A 23,367-nucleotide genomic window follows, 5' to 3' on the forward strand; every position below is an offset into this window, starting at 1 on the left:
ATCAATTCTATTGGTAGTATTAGACAGTAATATACAATACACAGTACTTACCCTTTGCCAATGTTTTCTCCTCTTGCTTTTCAAATCTACACCATTCTCTGCCTATAACTCCACCATACATTTAAGATTTATTTTTCACAATACTACCATTGCTTATTCATTCATCCCATGTGTGCTCTTTTATATGTTACCTCCTCTCAACCCCACTTCTCTAGTACCTTCCTCACTGTCCGCCACCCAGTTTATCCATTTCTTCACCATCTCCCTCCTCACAGCGATGTCCCTGTGGCATTCTCTATGACACTGAATTTGACATGTGGATGCTGCCTTCTACTGGTCACAACCAGCGTGACAGTGAGCCTGCAGCTCTCTCCCTACTTCATCACTTGAAAATCATCCACTGAGTTGAAGTAGGTAGAGTAGTAAAATCAATTAAAAAGTGTTAAAGCAATTGCTCAAATATCCAGATCATATTCTAGTACTAGCACAGCAGTTCTGGGATTGTTAATTTTTAATTCAGGTCGGTTAGCAGATATGCCTTTGGTAACAGCAAATATTTTGGAGTTTAGTTGTGCATTAATTTGCATGCATGAATAGAACATCACATGAGTACTTAGTTAAATAAGATCTCATAGTGAAAGACCTTGTGAGTAATATTAATTGTAACCTAATGTATGATGCTAAGTAGGACTATCACTCAACATACAGTTTTTTCTGGCCCTTTAAAACTGATATATTTTACATTTGGAGAGCCACAATTACACTTATAATGCAAGATAGTGTTAATTATGAAATTCAAAAAATGTGTATGATAATTATCCATATAGCTATAGCTCTATACCTAACAAAACGTATTATAATCATATATAGTGCTCATATAGTCCATTCATATTTAACCGTAATAAAAAAAGGTAAGCACAAGCTCTAATTGAGGAGCTAGTTAAGATGGACTTTAAATAATATGATTAGTAAATTTTATTCAAAGTAAAATTCACTGTTTTAACTCTTCCCAATGGGTCAGCTGCTGGGGTCAATTTCAGGGTGTTAAGATGGTGAACTTATGACACCAGTAGACACATTCGTAAAGTGGAAGACTTGGGAACTATGAAAAGGAGATATACAAAACTAGCTTTCAAGAGCCTTAAAGAAAGATGTGCTCACAGGTGCACCGTTCGTGAACAGGTGCAAATATTCAACTGTCTGGAGATCAGAGAGCTCCAATATACTGCGGTGTATCTATATCTAATTCATAACATTTCTCATTAGATGGAAGGTATGTCAAATATTTCCTTTCAGATTCCAAGACAGACTGTACCTACAGCCGTCTACTGGAATATATTATTGAGAACATGATATCCTTTGCAAAAACATATCATTTTATCGCACAACGAAATATATATGCATTTATATGCTATTGGTAGTTTTAGAAATCTTCAAAGTACAGATGTTATTGGGGCACTCCAGGATAGTGTAAAATTAAATTACATTTTAGCATAATTTTATGCAATTTTCATAGTAAAATGATGCCAATACACATACATGTATTGTGGGACTGAGACTGGCTCCTTAATTGGACTGTAATTCCAGAAAATAAAACAAAATAGGACATAAGGGGTTAATTGAAACTCTACTCTGCTACTGGCCGTCAGCTGTTGCAGATCTGGTGAAAGTAACCCTAAAAATATGCACAGACGTTATTGTAGCATAATCCAAAGGAAACTAAATAATGTGATTGATCCAAATGATTCATATTGTCCATAAAATTATTGCTTATCAAAATATTTTCAAAACCTTAAATTAATTCAGTAACCAAACTTAAGAAATATTATAAAATTAAAAAAATTATATAAATAAAAAATAATATACTAGTTCATGAAAATTCTGAGCATTTTTTTATTTGAGGATTAAAATCACCATGGGTCTCAGTAGTATTAAGTCTTGGCCCCCACTAATTATAGTTTTTACATGCTATATCACAGGCAAATACACTAGTTTTTCATGTTCACTTTTCAATTTTTTCTATTAAGAACAGACAGCAAAAGTTAAGGTAGAAAAGGTTTATCAATAAATGCATAAGGCCTCACACTATAGGGGGTAGATTTATCAAACCTTCTAAAAAGAAAAAATTGACGTCCATAGCAATCAACCAAACTCTACCTATCATTTATCTCGTACATTCTAGAAAATTATAGTTAGAATCTGATTGGTTGCTATGGCAACACCTCCATATTTTTTTTTAAACATTTTTTTTTAGAAGGATTGATAAATCTAACCCCAAGTGTTCATATACATCATGAATTTCTCAAGACAGTTCTTTGATAAGTAAAGTAAACCTTCGTCCCAGGCTTACTTTACTTCTAGTCACTGTCATAAACATGTCAACCCAATGCTGACCATACTTCCCAAGTTCCCCAACTTTATTGAGCCAGTCCTAATTTGAGGGCTCTGTCCCACCGTTCCTGCGAGGACGGCTTTATCCACGACAAGCTGGAAGATTAAGAGGTATGTCCCATACACTGTTGCTCTGCATAGCACTGGTGCAAGCACATTCAAAGGGTGTTTTTAGGGAAGGAGAGGGGTTGGCCGGGCAGCCCCGCGCGTAGGAAGTGATGGGCACTCCCACCCTGGGGGCATGACCGCCCCCTTCTTGGGTGTGTGCTGCCACTCCCACATTGACCCAACTCCCTAACATATAAAGTTGTGAGGAATGCCTAAACATCGTAAGTTCGTAGAAGTATCATAATATTGCACTCCTATATAAGCGTGTTATACTGTATGCAGCAACATCTCACACTGTGGTGGGAACTCCTGAGCTAATCCTTTACTACAGGGCGAGCAGTGCTTTCAAAAACTGTTAATAGCTTTGGTCACAGACTTAATTTGTGTGTGTTTTTGGTAGAGTGTGGTATTGGCTCCATTTCACCAATAGTGCTCTTTCTCATAAGCCAATTGCTTCCCTGTTTCAAAATAAATAGGAATTTGCATTCAGTCCATATAAAACAGGACTTATCAGTTTCTACAACATAGGTTCTCATGTTGGATGGAGTGTGCTTGGATGGAGTGTGCAACTCCACCCAAGACAACAGCACTTTTATTACGTGAGCAACAGATCTTTTTAGGCCAACAAACTGCATCATTTCAATTAAGAGTGAAAAATTTGCGTAGCAACAGGGACATTTTTTGTAAGTGTTGGACATTTACAAAAATAAAAATGATTGTGTCTCACTGAAGAATACTAAAGTTACGAGTTCAAAGCAATGCGCCATAGTTGTGATATTCGGTCACTAATTGGTGTCAGGTAAATAAAAATAATGCAAATATGAGGATAGATATAATGTGTTCATTGATAAATAACATTGAATAACTTATTTTACTGAACATTAATTAATGACAAAGATAGCATTACTTCCCTATAAATCTGCCATATTATAAAATCCAAACATTTATTATTAAAGACAGGTATTCTGCTATTTGTAGTTCATTAGACATGATTTTGAAAAAAAAAAATGAATTTCAGGCAGTAGTTGTATATCATCTTTATTTAATATTTATTATACAGTGTAACTTGATTTTAAAAAGCATGTTCTATACAACTGACATAAGAACATGCGATAACATGTACGCTAATTTCTAGTAATACTACCGATCGAATATTATTAAAATAATTAATTGTATACAATAATGAAGGTTCTGATAAAATTCAGATACTTTATAGAATAGTATTACATTAAATAGCAAATAGCAAAGAATTTCAAGATTTGGCAATGAAGCATCTAGACCAGCCAGACCGTTACCTACCAAACACATACCTGCCAACATTTCACATGGCCAAACAGGAGAGAGGAGAGAGAGATAGGAACAGAGGGGGTGGTGAGAGAGAGGGTTAGAGAGATGGGGAGACAGATATCTACTGGAGTGAAAATTATTTTGAAAATAAATCTAGGCTTTAAACTACTTTTAAGATTACATTTGCTATCAAGCACAATAAGTTAAAATGTGGTAACAAATAAATAAGAAAACATTTTAGGGGCCCGCTTTGTTCTTTAACACAACGCGAGCTCTGCATTATTACCGTTACAGAGATAATTATTAGCGGTACTATGGTAATAGCCGCACATTGTTACCGGTACTATGGTAATAGACGTGCATTATTACCATTACTAAGGTAAAAGACGCGCATTATTACTGGTACTACGGTAATAGCCACGCAGGGAATTGAATCTGCCCCTTAGTGTATCTAACTAATAAAGCTAATGTTTGTGCAATGTTTTATACACAACATTGACTATACATTTATTTTATGCAAGAGATTGCAAACCCACAGAAAACAGGGATACACTTGTCACATGAAATGTGTTCAGTAAATAGAATACACAGTGGCGCACGCAGGGGGGGTTTCTGGGTCTCTAGAAACCCCTCCCCTCCGCTAACAAAGTGCTCCTACATACGGCACTGTACTATACAGCAGCCGCGGCGCTGTCAAAGAAGCGTCCGTGGCGGTGCTGTATTGTATACAGCACCGCCGCGGATGCTTCTTTGACAGCGCTGCGGCTGCTGAATAGTACAGTGCTGCCGAAACGGAGCTGCTGCTTATGCATGGGCGCATGCGCAGCAGCTCTCTCGCTGTTTTTTTTTTTCTTTCGGTGGGCCCCTGATACACTCCTTACTCCATAATTGCGCCAGATACAGCCTACAGTTCAGTTAGCTTATTAACACTAATTATGTTATGCAGATTCATCAAGAATCTAAAGTCAATAAAAATTAAATGCAGAAGATTCCAAAGGTAAAATTGGCCATAGTCTCCTGCATACATCAACTAATGAACTGTATTACTGAGTTCAATTCTATACCAAAATATTTGTTACAGATTGTTGGCAAAAAAACACAAAACTTCAAAAACCTATACGAAAAAATACGTTTAGATCTCAAAGCAATAATAAGAATTATTTGGACTATATTGCACTATATCAAATATAAATACGTTCCTAGATTGTATTAGACCATATCAGTTGTGTTTTGTAATGCCTTTAGGAAACTGGAGCACTGGCCAATACAATTCAAAGGAATTTAGAGAAATTGCTTAAGAATCTTCTTACTGGGTGATGAAAAAAATCATTTTGATTACACGTTCCTCATTTCTAGCTGTTTCATGCTATATCCAAGCAAAAAACGATTCTGACATACTCCAATCTTGCATTGACTTTCTCATCACATTACGAATGACTATTCAATCCTGTTTTCAAAATTATTTTAAAAGTCCATATTTTAGTAAAAGTTCCGTAATGACTTTCACGAAATTCATATTATTATATTTAGATTTGTAGAAAAAATAAGTTCATAATTTATTACAGCTCAATGGATTCAACTGGATGTAAATCAAATTCCACTTGGAGGCTTTAGAAGCTTGTAGGCTCCTCCAAATATATCTTCATGATAACGCATTTCATTCTGTAAAACAAGAACAGGGAGCTTCAGATTTCCTGGGATTACTGTATGCTAAATCAACATTGGACAATTGTAAAGTGCATCAGATTCCTATCACATCCATCTTTATAAGGTGAAAGGAACTTTCTTGGTATGGAAGTAGGTGAACTATGTCTCTACAAGTGTAATAAATTAATAGTATCTGTAATGAGTGTAAAAGAGTTGTATTATGTTTTTTTCAGAGGTCAGGTCAGGTTGGGTAAGTATAATATAATGGTATCATTATCATGTCTAGTGGTCAGGTCACTTTGGATAGATGCAGTGCCTTATGTTCATGTCTAAGTGATTAGGTAACGTTGGGTAGATGTAGTGTTCTAGGTCTGTATAGCGAGCAATATATTTGTACTATGATAATATACTTTGGGCAGGTCATGCTGAGTAGGTTAAACAGCCCATGTTTGTATAGTATAATATAATTGTAATAGTAATATGCCCAGTGGGTAGGTCATGTTGGGTAGGGGTATTGTTGTGTCCTATGCCTTTAAATTATATTCATAAGGTCTCACTTTTGGTTACTGAAAGTTCACTCCGTAACATGCAGCATACCTTTAGCTGAGAGAAACAGTCTTCTGCTTTTTCCTCGCTTAACCCTTTCTTCTTTGCAATAATCCATTTCAGTGTTTCTGCCACATCTCTGGCCATATCCAAATTCCCACATACATATAAATGTCCTTCTTCTCGAAATATAGTCTTGTACACTACATCTTCAAGATTCTTTTTCAGAATGTCCTGCACATATGTCTGGATATAAAAGACAGATTGAGAATTCAAAAGAATGCAGTTTAATCGTCTTGTTTCAGTATAGTAACATGTATCTGATGTATTACACTGTATTTCTAAAATACATTAGATTATATATCAAGGAAATATAGGGCTAGATTTACTAAGCTGCGGGTTTGAAAAAGTGGGGATGTTGCCTATAGCAACCAATCAGATATTAGCTTTCATTTATTGAGTACCTTCTACAAAATGACAGAGCTCTATCGCTTACCATCCAGCCAGGTCGCTGCAGTATTTGTCCAAAAGTGTATGAAAATAATATTGTGATCTGTGAGGTGGTTAAAATTGACTGCAAATGACTTGAAATTAGTGTTATTGAGGTTAATAATAATGTAGGAACAAAAAAGAGCAAAAAATATGTGATTTTAGCATATTTTAGGATTTCTTCTAAAAGATCCAAAACCAATACACACGAGGGCGGTTTTGCCAAAACACAAAGCTAATCCAGATTCAAAACCAAAACCAAAACCAGTTCACGGGTGTCAGGGAGCATCTCTAATTCATACATGTAATAGTCATGGGTATGACTTACATCAATTATATAATGGAAGCCTTTACTGGTATTATGAATATAAAAAGCAAAGAGACAGAATGTTTTTTATGATAGTATATTTATCTGTGATATCTAAACATATAATCTACAACAAAAAAAAGGTTTGTTGTACCATACACAATTGCTGGTATGATATAATCATTTTATTTATTGATTCAAGTTTGTGTGTTGACATGGCATGGGTTGAAGTTTGAGAGAAATATACAAGCATCTAGTGAACAAGTTTTATATATCCTTATGCATAGTTGTTCTGGGGAAAAAAAGACAGTACAGTTCACTTTCCTTAATAGTTTCCAATACGACAACTTTTAACCAGTAAACAATGGTCTGTTTCTGTATATTGCACTTGTATTTGCAATGCATTTTCCTAATCTGATTGAAGAACTTGATGTTAAACATGTCTTATCATTGCATTTTGCCTAGCTTCGATTAAATGGGAGATAAGTGGGTGAAATATATGGGTAGATCACTATGTCCTTAGTAAGATGGGCTATGAATTTCTCCTAGTTTAGTTGTGCTTTAAGAATAATTGAGCAAGTCATGATATATAGTAAATTTGCTGTTGCTCTATTACTTAGTACCCAGCAGGACTGGTGAAAGGCATTCAGCTGAAACACATACATTATATAATTTACTTCTCACCTTTGCTTGTCCTGGCTGCCGGGAATAAGCAGTGAATACATCTTTAAAAACTCCTTTGCTTTTCATGTACTCCTTCTCCTCTTTGTAGATTTCATCCACTTCTGATTGTTGGCAACCAGATAGCAATATCATAGAACCAACCTTTGTGCCTATAATGAAATCATTATTATTAACAAGCAATTTATATGAGGGAAGAGTCTATGTCATTCATATAACTTGTCCATATGGCACTAACTTTTTTTTTTTAGTAACATTATGCAATAGCCTGCAAAGTCTATGTCTAATAATTTAATTATCAGATAGAGCAGACAAGGAGGAATTTCCATCAATGTGTAAAAACTTGGGTACAGTTCCTGGGCGTTAAACCTTGGCAGCGCAACCACTTTTCTTAAGATTTTGTGTAGCATTCAGTACAATAAAGGTAGTTCCATCTGTCCTTTGCAACATGTGAAACTATTTTATGGTTGTACTGCTGAAAGTGTGTGAGACAGTTGTGACCTCTAAGGATTTTTTTTGTAGTCCCCAACTTTTTAAAATATTACCATTATTGATACAGGTGGTTCAAAGTAGTAGGAGGTTGGACTTTTCGTACAGTGCACCTCGTCAGATATTTCCACTTCTCTAGAAACTTGTAATAATTATGTATTATGCCTAATCACTGATTGTTATTTTCCCCTTAAATTCATGAAAGACAATGTATATATTGTATGTAACCTTTCAAAGTGTGCTTTGCCTACTGACCTAGGTGAGCTGTGCAATTGACAAAGAGTCTTTTGAAATTAGCCAGGCCGAGGGACAGATAAGCATCTCTTAGGAGTTTGTGTATACCTAGGATATGGACCTGACCAGCCGGGCAGAACAAGCAGATGTGAGAATCATGCCCTCCGAGATGCCAGACATATATTTCGGGGACAGATATCTCACTTCGAAAGCCCTGTGTCATTCTGGGAATCAACCTGTCCTGACATTGACAGATTAGAATAAATTCCAAAGGTGGGGGTGAGAGCAGTGTGAGAAGTTAAATCAGTTGCGTTACCTAGTAAAATTGTTAATTTTGGTTTAGGAGATCTATCTAGATTGAAGTGTGCCATCTTTCCCAAAGTGTACTCCTCTCATGCCAAGTCATAAACTAGTAAGTAAGTTAGTGACTATGGTTTTATTTCCTATTTTATTTATGAAACTTATTTGTGCAACTTATTTTATATGTCTTGTTATTAACTGTTTTGTAATTAAGCCTTGTAAACATTTTTGGGATTAAATACATTTAATCTAGCATATTCTCTGTGATTCTTTGTGAACTTACAAAGCCAAGTGAGGCTCATGCTACATGTGTATGTGATTTAATTGTGTAATATTAAGTGGTTTTGGTGAATGTAAGGACTCCATAGTAAATACTTTGTGTTGGCAGAAAAGGTATATTCATTGGTATGTTACCAAGGTAACTCCAGTCACGGCCAGCTGTTTCAGATTGCTGTATCTGAGACAGGCTGGGCATTTGTGACAAAGCCTATCCAAGTTTTTAGTCTGTGGGAGAGTACTGAGAGAAGAGGATAGATCATGCACCAGCTAGGTCAGTGATGAGCAACTGGTGGCCCGAGTGTTGCATGTGGCTCCCTGAGGTTTTATCTGGGCCCTCAGCATCTTTCTGCCTTGATGTCAGGTTTGTTTGCTATAAATTGTGACACTTCTTGAAAATACTTTCTGATAATTTATTACAGACATGTGTCTCTTTATTTCATTAAATGTATTGTTTTAACTTATTACTGAGATTAAGGGTAACGTGTGGCCCTTTTGTAGGATAAAGCACCACCTATGAGGCCCCTCAAGTGTATCAGGATGTCCATCAGTGATCTAGGTACATAAGGTGCTCTTTGCAAATTAGGTCTACTAACATGTGTTTATCTGTTATATTCTTTCTTGCTGTATGAATGACTGTGTTTAAATGGTTCTTGGCAATGACCAAGCATTGACTCCTTTTCAATCTAATAGTCAAATTCACAGAGAGCATCCCTCAATGTTTCCCCTTTGTACAATCCAGGAACAATCAGGGTACGATGCAAGTTCTTTTGCGTGTCGTATCTTGTGTGAAATAGCTGTGTGCACGATCAGAAGCTAACCATATGTCAGTGAAGCAATTGCATGTAAATTATGTCTGACAGCCTGCGACTTGAAAGGTTGAACAGTGGAGGGAAGAGGTGGATGTAGGCGGTGTACAGTAAGGACATGCCCAGGGTGTGCAGACTCAGATATGACTGATTCAAGGTCTGGGTTTAAGTACATTTTTTTAACCATATCATTTGCACCAGCTACAATTCAGGTGTAATTGCCAACTGATTGTGATGACTGTCATGGCATAGTCTTTGTATTACAAATTACACGCATGCAAAGAAAATGTATATGCAAGGAAGATAGATTATATAAACGCATTGTATGTAAAGTATGCATTAAGGACATCCTGATTTATATATTTAATGAAAAAAAATATTTTAAATCACCTATTTTTATTAATGATTATAGTATTATGAGTTGGTCATTTCTTTTATAAATTTTATTTTTTCATGCATTCTGGCTTTATATTGCATATATGTATGTGTATACCTGTCTGTACGACAAGTACTGTTTAGGAAGAGTGTACTTATACCCAGATTCAAATTGCATTCAAAGATGATTCAGGCCCGGACTGTCCAAGGGTTTGCATGCTCCATTTATAAGGCTAGAGACATTTTATATTTGCTGATTGGCTTCTCTATGTTCCATATATTGTGATTTGCCTGTTTCTACAAGGTGCATTATTCAGGATTTTGTGCTGTGGATTGATTTTTGAATCCCTGAAGTTAGGTTGAATTTTAAAATCTGATGAATCAAGTGACTATCTCTACTGTAAACTTGACATTATACTGTATATCACAAGTGGGCTGGAGATAATACTAATAATAGTAATTAGTATTTCTGTTGTTTTTGTTCATGTTAGGTCTACCACTGTTTGTATGCCCCCAGAGAACTAATTTCCACCTGAAATAACACATATTTCTGAATTCTTCATGTTTAGTTCCTAAAAAAAATAAATCACTGTGGCACACTATAAGAACAATGCTGGTATTTACAATGTTTCCTTGGTTTTTTTCTACAGGCTGCTATTAATTGTTCATAATTCTGCACAGTGTCATGGACTACAATGGCAACCACAGTCACGTGATTTAGTGAGCAGAGAGGTTTTGGAATGGCACTCTGAGCTTTGTCTGCTCTATGTACTGTAAAAGCCTCCCTTTCTTACACCTCCCTCTTCCTTCACATGCTGAAAGCTGTGGGCCTGTATATGTGTAACTGGAAGCCATATTTTCAACCTTCAGACATGTTTTGAAAAGGAGATAATGATTTGTAGAAGGACAGCTAAGAAAACATATAAGCATGCTTGTAATAAAGAGTTAATGTGAGATAATCAATTTCTCTGACACATACTGTACAATGCATTTTGCTATTTGGCTCTTTTATCTGTACTGTTAAGATTACAAATCACATAATATTTCAAATATTATAAGAGGGTAAATAGAAACACCTTTCTTGTTCACATATACTGGCCAAAAAATGAAACATAAAACATTGTTTTACATACAAAATCCACGAGCCAAGCAAAGCCCTATGATGAAGTACTGTACAATGTTTAGTGAGATAATGTACAAAACCCCCCATAAATATACAGTATTGCTAGATCAATATAGTGGTAAAGTGTGTACTCCTCACAGAATCAAATACAATATAAGCTTAACGTGGAAGGAAATATCATAAAACATGATGCAGTAAAAAAGTAAACATTGTATTGTCTTGCTGTTCCTTGAATGACATTGCTATGAAAGTCCATCCCACAATCCACTTAGCTCAATAAATATACTGCCCTGTTATGCAACTTCATCTATTTTTGTTTCCCTTCTCTGTAAATTTAGCATGCTAGAAAAAACTAAATTAGAACATATCAATGATCAGAGAATTGTCACTATAGTATATATAGCAGTTGTACTCCACCCTTACTAAGTGTCAGAATGCATTGTTCTTGGATCCAACTATCAGTGTGCAATGTTTCCAGGAACCCATAATAAGTGGTTCCCGATAAAAATCTGTGGTACATCTGACAACCAGGGGACACAAAATAGACTATGGGACCCCATGTGGGTTCTTGACCTGCATGATGTGCACCTGGACTGTAAAATAGATTTATGTCAATAGAAAATACCCATTTACCACTTTTATATAAGAGCAGCTAGATGACACTTACATTCAACTTTAAAAATATACTTGATACTTGTCCATCAAATGGGTATTTATCTACACATTGCATTATGTTATGGTAATAGATTTCATTCAGTACACATTTTTCATACCTTTTTTTTCTATGTCATGTAATCTTTGTTGCCAGAATGCTCTATATGGTGAAATTCCTGTTCCAGTGCCAATCAGAACGCATGGTGTTAGCGGGTTCTCTGGGAGATGGAATGTGTTTGTGCTGAAAAATAGATACACATACAGTTCACAGCTTGCTCCCATTAATAAACACTGGTATAATTAGTAAAATAGCAAATGTTTACAATGTAATAAAAATGTTCCCTTGCGCCGCCCCCCCCCCCTCGCTCTCAGCTACCATTAGCCAAATTTGGTCATATTACAGAATGGAAAGCATTACAGCTGTTCTTAAAGATAAACCAGAAAATTTCCAATACATGGTCTCCTTGGACGAGCCATTTCAATGCTGAACCCCCATTAACCACCGTCTGACACTAACCGGCTCCCATAAACTATGATTATTGGAGGCTTGGAACGCCTTACACTTTTAAATGGTAGTCATAGACAGTCTGATTATACCTCCTTATTGCCAAGTATGTCACTATTTTTCCTCTTCACCATCTGATAAAAGGAATGATGGGTGATAAACTCTTCTCCCCCCCCCCCTCTTTTTCTTCCCTAAATCCCCCTTCCCCCATTGTTTGTCTTCCCCCCTCCCCCCAAAACAACAAAAATAAGAAAAACAACATTTTTGTTTCTTTACAGTAACATGCCAATTTACTATGTACCGTTATGAGTTTTCTCTAATATGCATCTCTGTTACTTAAAGTGAAATGTTTCACACATATGTTATATGATGTCTCACTTTCACACCTATGTTGTTTTGAAAAACTTTAATAAAAATTTACTTTTCAAAAAAAAATAAAAAAATGTTCCCTTGCTTTCTATGGGTAACATCACATGGGTGATTTTTCAGCTGCTGTTTTTTAAAACAGTAGGTTGTGGACTGTGGGAGGAAACTGGAGCACCTGCAGGAAACCCACACAAACACAGGGAGGGAATACAAATCCCACAGATAGGGCAATGATTGGAATCAAACTCCTGACCCCAGTACTGTGAGGCAGCAGTGCAAACGACCAGTCCTCTCAATCACTAGCACACTCTCTGAAATGTCATGACATAAAACAGTAAAAAGCTGTAGGGTTGAAGATCATTTACAGATTATTTATCAATATTCTGTTCATACCTCCGAATAAAACAGGGAACCATATCATTGACGCTGATACTGTTAAGCCATGCACTGCACACTCCATGGTGAAGTGGACCACGACCCCCTAAAAGAAACAAATTATTAATTAAACAGAAACAAATTGATACACAGAGGATAATAACACGCCCTATACATGTCAAACATATTTAAAATTATCAGTTATAAAGCTTTAGGTGTTCCTGATAATAGGCTCAACCAAGGAAATCTTGCATGAAGATTGAGGTAATTGAACAAAGGATTTCAAGTACAATATATAATAGATCTACATTGGTTATATAATCAAAATTCAAGCCTTCATATTTTTAGAGGTTCCAAATATTCCTGATATACAGTAGTAGGAGGTATGTACAGCTATGTACAAAAACCTGCTAATTAGGCAAACCACACCGTCATATACTCTTAGGATGGTGGACCCATACCGGTACAGCCATTCACTATCAGTGCTGAGAGAAGAGATCTGTCCATTGGGTTTGGTCCAGCAGAACTAACAGCTCTCTTCTCTCTCTCTCACAGTTACACCCCACAACAATGTTAAGTAATACTAACAATACATAATACTAAGAATTGCATTTAACGGAAAACAAGAGAAGTGATATTGTGCAGGTCTAGGAATACATTTTCAAAGCCAGGATCATCCCTGTAAATTATGGACACTTGGAAACGATGAATGTGCTAAGGTTTCGAACCTAAATCAAAACATTGCTGGCTCAAACAACCCAAATCAGTTTTTAAAGAGAAACGATTATGTTGTTTGAAACAACTTATTCCGATTCGTTTAGAATGCAAAGGACGGACATGTTGTACCGACAGGCATAGCTGAAAGCAATTGCTCATACCTAGCAACTTAAGATACATTTTGAAGTGAAGTGGTGCCGAAAACAACAGTATTAGTCCTATTTGGATTGGACTCTGCTGATGCGTTTGTCGTTTAAGGGCCACCAACTCCAAAATGCACACTCTGAAAAGACCACTACTAACCTTTAGTCTTGTAGTTTACAACAGCGACTGTCAGGTGAATCTCCCCGGGTGTCATGTCCTTTGAGGAACTTATAGAGTAGTACCTTGCCTTTAGTGGAGGCAGCTGAGTTAAAAGAAATGTAGCAGTCACTTCTAGAGATTTAAACTCTTCCAGTACCTCGAGGAACGATGGATAATTGTAAGACTTCCATGTACGGAATTGTTCTGTATTCTAGAAAATGGTCCAAAAATGTACTTAATGGTAAACAGAGTATATCATATGTACAATTAATTGTTAAGAAATTTGTTTTATATAAATGAGAATATTATTAAAGATGCTGGTAAAAAAATAATGTTTGTAATGGTCACTCAAGTTTTTAACTGTTTGAAAGAGAAATTAAGCATCTGACTTCAGTTCGGCAGAACCACAAAATGCTATTTGGTAACGGACAGCTACAACAAAGTAAAAAATAATTAAACTAATATAAAGTACATTATAAGATTAGTTCTGCATAATAACCAGTAATGAGTATTTTTTAGTGTATTGTAACAACATGAAAACTTCTATATTGATGCAGATTCTGGTGACCGGTGTTTACATGTTTTTGTAATAAACTGATTTATTAGAGCGTAACCATTGGAAATGTGCAGTTGCCTTAAAACGGTTTCCGTTTTCCTAATTGCATTCACCGTTGAGTTTTAAGCTGTGCCCAAAATACATATTCAATATAAAGCAAGATGCCAAAAATAGAAGTACTACACTGTGCTTTAAACTAAGGGACAATGTTAGGTGCAGAGTAAGTGGATTTCGTACGTACTTTGCTCAAGTCTTCCAGTCTCTGTTTATCTTTTACGTCAGCAGCCAGCAGAGACATTTTTTTCAGAAGTAGCTGAGTAGGTGGAGTAGTTATGTCTAGGAAGTAAGTCAATGCCTGGGACAGTGAGCAAGGAGGGATTTTCTCACTGACTGTCCAGAAATTACCTGAAAGTACAGGAAGGAGAGGAAATCTATCAGTATAAGATCCAAAGTGTTCCTGACATAGTATCTAATGTAGAAAAGTGTTGGGGATTTTTTCTAACAAAGAAATAATTGTGGTATCCAGTAAAATCTCGCTGACGTGAAATTGGACAGCTTTATATATCCTTCCTTCATATCCTAAACAGATGGTTCAACTTGCACTACAAATAAACGTTTTTTAAATATCTACCTGACATTATTTAGTATAATAGATACTGACTAATATAGTAGTATTCTGGATAAGCAGGTTAGAAACATAGAAACACCTTTAACGCTGGTTGCAGAAATCTTGGTTAAAATGACCGTATTAACAGCAATAGATTTATCGCCGCGTTACTTACGACAGAATTGAATTATCCCCTATAAGTAGTAAATAATCCACTGTGGGTTATAATGTTTATCAGTTTCTTGTCCTGCAAATATTTCTTGTTGTATTATAAACAAATTAATTTTTTCATTTATTTTAAAAATTTGGTTTTCAGTTGGCATGAAAGCATATACAGCCATACATGGTTTAACTGTTGATTACATAGCAAAAGGAAAGAAGACAAAAGAAAGATGTTTGATTATGATCTTTCCATGTAAATAATATAATGTACCTTGAAATAAATACTGACTATACAATCAGAGTTTCTTTAATATCAATTTCAGAATCACCTATTTAAATGAACTGCTTTCAGTGAAATAAGACTGCAGAGCAGATTTGAAAACACTTAGGGGTATATTCACTAAGCTGCGGGTTTGAAAAAGTGGAGATGTTGCCTATAGCAACCTATTCTAGTTATCATTTATTTAGTACATTCAACAAAATGACAGCCAATGGTGACCATAGTCCCAATCATAGTTACTTTCAATGCTCAAAGCCATCACATTTTAAATACACTAGTTACTGATAAGGGCTGTATTTAAAAATATAAATCTCGTTCAATCCCTAAAAGTACCCTCAGCCATAACCATCTAACTCTATTTAAAATGATATTCCCCGTGTTTGCATGGATTTCCTCTGGGTGCTCCGGTTTCCTCCCACACTCCAAATACTAGTAGGTTAATTGGCTGCTATTAAATTGTTCCTAGTCTCTCTCTGTGTGTGTGTGTGTGTGTGTTAGGGAATTCAGACTGTAATCCCCATTGGGGCAGGGACTGATGTGAGTGAGTTCTCTGTACAGTGCTGCGGAATTACTGGCGCTATATAAATAGCTGATAATGATGATGATGATTTCCTCTTAAAAGTCAAAGAACTAGGCCATGGAACTACCTGTCTTATGTGTACATGGAGCTGGCGTATGATGTGCACAGACTTGTGTGCCATCTTTTCTTTAACATCGTATTACTCTTGACTGTTATGAATCATTCATTAGTCCTGACTGTGATGGAGCAGTGAAGAATAATGAATGATGAAACCAAGTAAGTGTCTAACATACCCTGCAACTATGAGACAGCGTCTAGTGTACCATGCTTTTCTGCTGTGCAGTAATCTGCTGCCAAGCCCTCTTGGCTTTACATTCTGCTTTATTATTTTTTTTGCTCTATGATATTATATACTGCACTGTGAAGTTTAATGCCACACTACGCTGTTGGGATGGGAGCCGTACAGCTAAACTAGGTGCAGGGTGGAGACAAATTTCTTTTTCATACAAGGAGATCCATAACTTTGAACCACAGTCGGGAAGTCGTTATATCAAAGAGACAGCACAATTATCCAGCATTATTTAGACAATGATGCAACAGTTATCTGAATATACCAAGAAGGAAATCAAGGCGTTCACCAAAACAAAACAGATTCTTACCCTGTTCGCTGCGTGTCTCCAGTCGGATATCCTGATTGCTGGGGGGAGCATCCTTCAGAAGCTTAATTATGCTTGTAACTAGCTCTGGCTGGTTGCCAGGAAAAACACCAACATGTTCTCCTGGCAGATACTGAACTTCCTGGTAATTCTCACTGGAAAGTTTCACTAGGAGGGTGGCACGACTGAAAACAACAAGTAGGAACTCTTAATAGGACCAATTACGTATACAGGATTTCCTTTTTCTCAACAGAATAAACAAATGTTTTTACGGAGGGTCTCAACTGTACCATTAAACACATTATCTTTGTATTCACTAATTAACAGTTGCCCATTTCTATCATATTTGTTAAATATTCAAATAGTATGAATTTATTGAAGAATGTTAATCGCTTCATGATATGTCTTACATATAATTATTACTACCCCAATATATTGGTGTTATTATCCTTTAAAATTCAAAGCTAAAAAGAATATACACCCTACTTACTGAGTTTAAGTGAGGGTTTCCGTAGCAGAATTCCAAATGTAGAATATTTAATGGAATAGGAATTAATGTTGGTCTGTATACATATTATACATACTAGTATGGCACATGTAAGCAGCACAGTGGCTTAGTGGTTAGCGCTGCTGCCTTACAGCACTGGGGTCATGAGTTTAATTCCCGACCATGGCATTATCTGTGTGGAGTTTGTATGTTCTCCCCGTGTTTGTGTGAGCTTCCTCCGAGTGCTCCGGTTTCCTCACAAACTCCAAAAACATACTGGTAGGTTAATTGGCTTCTATCAAACTGACCCTAGTCTGTGTGTGTGTGTGTATATTAGGGAATTTAGACTGTAAACCCCAATGGGGCAGGGATTGATGTGAGTGAGTTCTCTGTACAGCGCTGTGGAATTAGTGGCGCTATATAAATAATGATGATGATCATGATGTTAATGTTGCTATAGCATTGTGCACAAGTTCTGAGCAGAAACATAAAACATTCAGTAGCAAAACTATTTATTTGCATATATTTATATGATTTGGACCTTTTATTTTACTTTCCCTGCAAAAACAAAATTAAAATTAAAGATCATCCTAGATACCAATAGAACAGTGCCACCCAGTGTCTAATTGTTCATAAACAAACCAATGCTGTAGAACGCTTGTTAGACTACATTCTCTTGTCCTCCTGATACCTGCAGACATCCCTCTTATGTGCAGCCCTGGTTAAATGCATGAGTCCATTCATGTAACTTACTCAGATTTAGAGTTTTGCAAATTCTGTTTTGATTTTAGTGTCATTTTCAGGATGCTCCTTGAATGCAGTTTTGAAAGTGCTGCAAGAAATTAAAGAAAACATTACAATACTAAATGGCAATGAATGTATAGATTAAGAAGGTTTCTATTAGATAACTGGCACAATGAGCACCAGTCACATGTTGTGCTGATTGCATTGTTAGCCTCTCACCATGCCCCCTACCATTGAAGCATAACGGAGTGAGGTTATTGTGGCGGGATCTGGTGTGTCATCCTTGCTTCGCAGGTCATTAGTTATTGGACTAATAGAAACATGCTTTAGTACATTATAAGATTTATTTATAATAAATTTATTTTCTGGTACTGACTGGTATAATTTTTATTTTATTTATAGAGCATTATATTTTTCACAAGAGGGTTCCCATATTTTGTAGACACAATCATTTCTACTGCCTAAACAAGAGCAACAGTGAGATTTAAACCTAGGTCTACAGCAAATCTCTCATTTGCATTATCATTTCCCATAACCTAACTACTGAGCTAATTTGCAAATTTTCTCCATAATATGTCATTCAAAAGTATACTTCTCAGTATTCAGTGATTTGTAGTCACACCAGCATGGAGTGCAATTTGGATTTCATGTGCCACCAAACACAATAGCCGCAAAGGATTTTACATATATATAATATATATATATATATATATATATACATATATATATATATATATATATATATATATATATATATATATATATATATATATATATATATTATACACTGATGATGACAGTTGCCAGCACTAGCTAGCTGCTTCTGATTGGCTGATTGTCTGATGCTTGCTTATTACTTAATTATTTCCTGTTGCTCATACCTAAATTATATGTTTTTGTTGGCGTATTTAGAATACATTTTTTGCTACTTTCACCTATCCATGAGACGGAACATTAGATCTCGTTAACATTCTTCTGACCCGACACGATTTTTCTGTGCATCTATTGAAGCTTTTTTTTATGCATATGCATCCCCCTCATCACCTGCCCCTTTGTGTGTAATCGCAAGAGACATTTAATGTCCCAGGTGTCTACATAAATTCTCTTGATTTAATATGGGCTAGAACAGATAACAGGTTTCTATTGTGGAATTCCACCCAGCATTATAAATCTGCTTCTATATCTTCTATTGTTTGTGTCTACATTGTTGAGTACTGCAGAATGTTTAGGTCTAGCTGCTAGTTATCTCTCTTTTATATATTGACTTTTTCATTCTTTATATTTATATACTAGTTATATTACTTTTCTTTGTATACTGTCTACATGGGCTGCGATGAAATACATGGCACAAATGTGAGATATTGATGTCTATAATCCACAGCCTTTTATTAGCCTTTAATTAGACCCTTAAATAACAAATGCATCCCTTATGGGTGAGGATGAAGTATTTCCTCTCCTCAGCGTTTAATGTGCGTATCATTTTGCAGCCTGTTTCCTTAGTACACAGAGACCACACCTTTTCCTGCTTTCCACTACACAGATGTTGGGCAACAATGAGCCAAGTGAGATGCATAAAGAATGGGCTGACCAGGAACTATAGGGTAGATGGAAACATGTACGCTGGATTTCCTAACATTATGATATTATCATGTTAGAACAGTAAGGCAGCAGGTGCAATGCCCTGGGAAACAGGAGCTGCAAAGCACATGTTCCTTTATCTGTTCCTTCACTAGAATGAAAAGCAAATTGTCCTGCACACTGATTACAGTAAATGGATGGGCGCACATTGAATAATCTCCTTTCCCTATCACTAACTACTGGTTCAAATAAATCTTCTGTTTCCTTGTTTCATATCAGATTGCCTTGATGAGAGGTCTGCTGAAAAATCATTAAGTTTTTAATGAACGCATTGACTCAGGGTTACCCAAGTCTTCTAATAAATTTTCTTGCACGTTTAAACATGAAATCAGAGATTGACAAATACCTTTGATGTGGTCTAAAGGTTGAGTTTCATTCACAAGACGATAATTTTCTGGTTTCCAACCTACTGTTGCGGTATATGATTTTGGCAATATAATTTTCTGTGAGTCTCTAACCTTGAATACTTCACAGGCAGTCTACAAAAGATACAAACTTGTTATCAGTTGTTAACGATAGTTATTATTTTATAAAGTTAACGAATATATGAATGATGGGATATGCTGATATCATATATGGGGTAACATTGGGAATATTGGATAAGATTAGTTAAAATAGACCTATCAATAAGATACTATGTACTATCCGACACTGTTGCTTATTTCTGTTGCCCTTTTAAACATCACTAACATTTTCTCTGAATACAGTCATATCCACTGCAGAGATCAGAGCACAAACATGGACAATGAAATAATTCTGCATATGGATTAAATGGCTGAAAAGTACACAATGATGTCAAAAAGTTAAAGCAATGTATTTAGTAACAATTGCAGAATGGCATGTTCTAGCCAACAAATGAAAGTCATCAGGTGCTGGTCCACACCTAGAAAGGATTGCTTTATTGTTATGCCCCCACAGTGTTTGGAACATTTATATTGGACATGTACCTTAAATGTGTGGACAGCCCATGTTAAAAAGGCCTCTTCTTGTCCGCTGAGCTCATCTCCTTCACCGGTAAGGCTGATCTGAGAGGCACCAAGCTGCGCCAACTTCTGGTCCAGGGTATGAGCAAAGGCACAAAACTTTGGGTATATGCTGGAGCCAAGGCCAAAAACGGCATATTTGCTGTAATAATTAGGATGTGTGAGACATACGTGATAGACACACGCTTTACATCAAAATAGTAACATAACGGATGTAACACTATAAAAAATTAGTAAAGTTTGTCACGTGAATGACTGAATGAAATTTATTTGAGCCCAGATCATGTGCTGCAAACCTCATGTCATAATAAACTGTTCTGTGAAACAATTTACTCCATTGACATGCCATGTACAAAAATGCCCTGCTACATACTAGTTGAACAAGGGAATATTTTTAAACCGGGTTCCTAAAAAATTAAGTTACTCCATCCCTTCACATATGTAAGGGTCTATGGCAGGTTTTGGAGACATGTGGCTTTCCAGCAGTTGTGGAACTATAAGTGCCAGCATGCCAAGAACTCCACAACAGCTTGAGACCCTCAGGTTGCCTATAGATGGGCTGCGGTCACAGAGATAGAAATGAGGAACTTTGAAATTATTGAAACATAAATATAAAGCCAGCAGAGGTCATTTAAAAAGTACAACTTCATTGTGCAGGAGCACCTGCGGACGTGCCGCGGGCCTCAGTTTGCACCGTTTAAACATGCAGAAGGGAGGAGTTGGGAGGAATGAATGCGCTGCTAGTATGGATATTGCACTGCGGTTTGCCTCATTATGGCGAATTTGTGGAACTAGACTAATGTAATGAGATAAAGGAAGCAGCCTCTGTACACTGGTGGGAATAAAATTAGCTCGGTTTTTGAAATATTGGGTTTCAGATGGCGATGATGAAATGGCAGCTAAAAATATATATATATATATATATATATATATATATATATATATATATATATATAAAATATATAATGAATACTGAAGCAATTACATCAATAGACACTGTACTACATTGTCCTGAAATATTGCCTGCTTAAGTACAGGGTTGTTCATTATCAGTCTTTGATTACAAATATAATATAATGTACTGTACTTTATTCTACAGTCATTCATACCTTACTGTTCCATCCAGTTTTTTCAAATTAAAGATTGATTTCTTGAATTTCTATTGAATAAGGAAAACGTGATTATATAGAGTATATAACATGCAAAGCAACATTACTACCACAGTGTACATAGTGATCAGAAATACTTTTCAAGTAATGAGTTTCCTTAATTTCTGCCTTTGTGGACTTGTTTTATTTAAATAGACATATTATACCCAAACACAATTTTTTTGCATTTTCATTGGTTAGATACACACTCTAATAGAGTATATGTAAAGTGTGAAGGCTCTACTCTTAAATGTACGCTAATGATTCAGTCTTATTAGACCTAGTAGACCCCTAAAGACCAAAAAGGTTTAAGAAAGATATGTGTCCCATAAAGGGAGAAGAGGAAATATGTATATAACTGATGAGGAGGGTGTGGGATGCTTTGTTCTAGAATCTGCTGGATAATCTGTTTTGCAAACTCCATGGACATATGTACTTTATTTAACATTTTTTTGCTCTTTAATATGCAATTGTATTTGTGTAACTGTATAATCACAATATTTGAAGTATTATCTCTGTCCAGTCATGATTTCTTGGTGGTCTATTTATTTATTTATTTATGATAACAAGATTTTCTGTCGCATTGGTAGAAAATCTTTTATCAGGCATTTTAACAAAACAAAGTCACAGGACAGCTGAGTGATTCTCAGTTCCCCCGGCCTCACTGGCCAGCAGCCATAAGGGGAGTCTTACCACTTGGCAGACCAGTGTTTGACCTTCCAGTTTCAGATTAACAAAAAAACAAAAAAAAAAAATAAAAAAAAAAAATGGATAAAAAATAAAATAACTTTCATTAAAAAAAAATAAGCTGTGATTTACACAGACTGGGCACCTTAGACGCAGTGATGGTGTTAATCTTTAAGGGAACATTCAAAGAGGAGCGGATCACTTCACTATAGGTCAGGATATTGTCCTCCCTCAATCACTATGTGCCAGGGGCTATCAAAAGATTTTTCCTTGTATAGGCATTCAGGAAGTACATACAGTAGTTGTTTTTTACTATGATTATATTTAATGATTTTCACATCATCATCAACCTTTATTTATATAGCGCCAGATGATTATGTAGCGCTTTACAATTTGGAACAAAGAGTAATAAAACAATACTGGGTAATACATACATAGGTAGAGGTAAGAAGACCCTGCTCGCAAGCTTACAATCATCTCACTACTATAGCCAGCATTACCTTCACAATATGTGCATAATCAATCTGTGTTTCAGGATGCAATTCCTGAGGCCCCCTTAAGGGGCAGCAGCAGGTCAATTAAATTTGGCAGGGAACTGGGAATGCTGCTTCAAGCTGGTGAGTTTCCTGATGTACAGTATGTATAGGTATTAAGATAGAACCTACCTCTCCGTTACTAGGGCAGTCACCATTTCCAAATGTGCTGGTAACAACCAGTAGAAGTGTTTCTTTAGCCAAATTGCAGATTTTATAATCTTCCATACAGATGACCTAAGAAGAAAGTACAGGCACGTCCCTCAGTGGTCAGTATAAATGGAAAAAGGTTTACAAAGAATAAAAAGTTATCTACCATGTTTGGTTGTCGAAAGATCTACTTCAATATTTCACTTTAAAGAGAAAGTGACACCACTAACACGG

General features: G+C 36.1%; 1 protein-coding gene across 1 annotated transcript in view; it reads right to left on the reverse strand.

Moving 5' to 3' along the window:
• Window positions 1-4,579: 4,579 nt before the first annotated feature.
• NOS2 (nitric oxide synthase 2) overlaps window positions 4,580-23,367 on the reverse strand; it is a 43,742-nt gene continuing 24,954 nt past the window's right edge. The window contains exons 14-26 of the mRNA XM_075196752.1: window positions 23,116-23,220; window positions 21,725-21,774; window positions 20,580-20,757; window positions 19,979-20,111; window positions 18,004-18,082; window positions 16,767-16,948; window positions 14,780-14,943; window positions 13,983-14,193; window positions 12,981-13,068; window positions 11,836-11,957; window positions 7,460-7,608; window positions 6,031-6,225; window positions 4,580-5,448 (exon numbers count right to left, since the gene is read on the reverse strand). Coding sequence (XP_075052853.1) covers window positions 5,377-5,448; window positions 6,031-6,225; window positions 7,460-7,608; window positions 11,836-11,957; window positions 12,981-13,068; window positions 13,983-14,193; window positions 14,780-14,943; window positions 16,767-16,948; window positions 18,004-18,082; window positions 19,979-20,111; window positions 20,580-20,757; window positions 21,725-21,774; window positions 23,116-23,220 — 1,728 coding nt within the window. The 3' untranslated portion in view covers window positions 4,580-5,376. The remainder of the gene's footprint in view (window positions 5,449-6,030; window positions 6,226-7,459; window positions 7,609-11,835; window positions 11,958-12,980; window positions 13,069-13,982; window positions 14,194-14,779; window positions 14,944-16,766; window positions 16,949-18,003; window positions 18,083-19,978; window positions 20,112-20,579; window positions 20,758-21,724; window positions 21,775-23,115; window positions 23,221-23,367) is intronic.

This window comes from Mixophyes fleayi, chromosome 2, assembly GCF_038048845.1.
Source record: "Mixophyes fleayi isolate aMixFle1 chromosome 2, aMixFle1.hap1, whole genome shotgun sequence".
Taxonomy (NCBI): Eukaryota; Metazoa; Chordata; class Amphibia; order Anura; family Limnodynastidae; genus Mixophyes; species Mixophyes fleayi.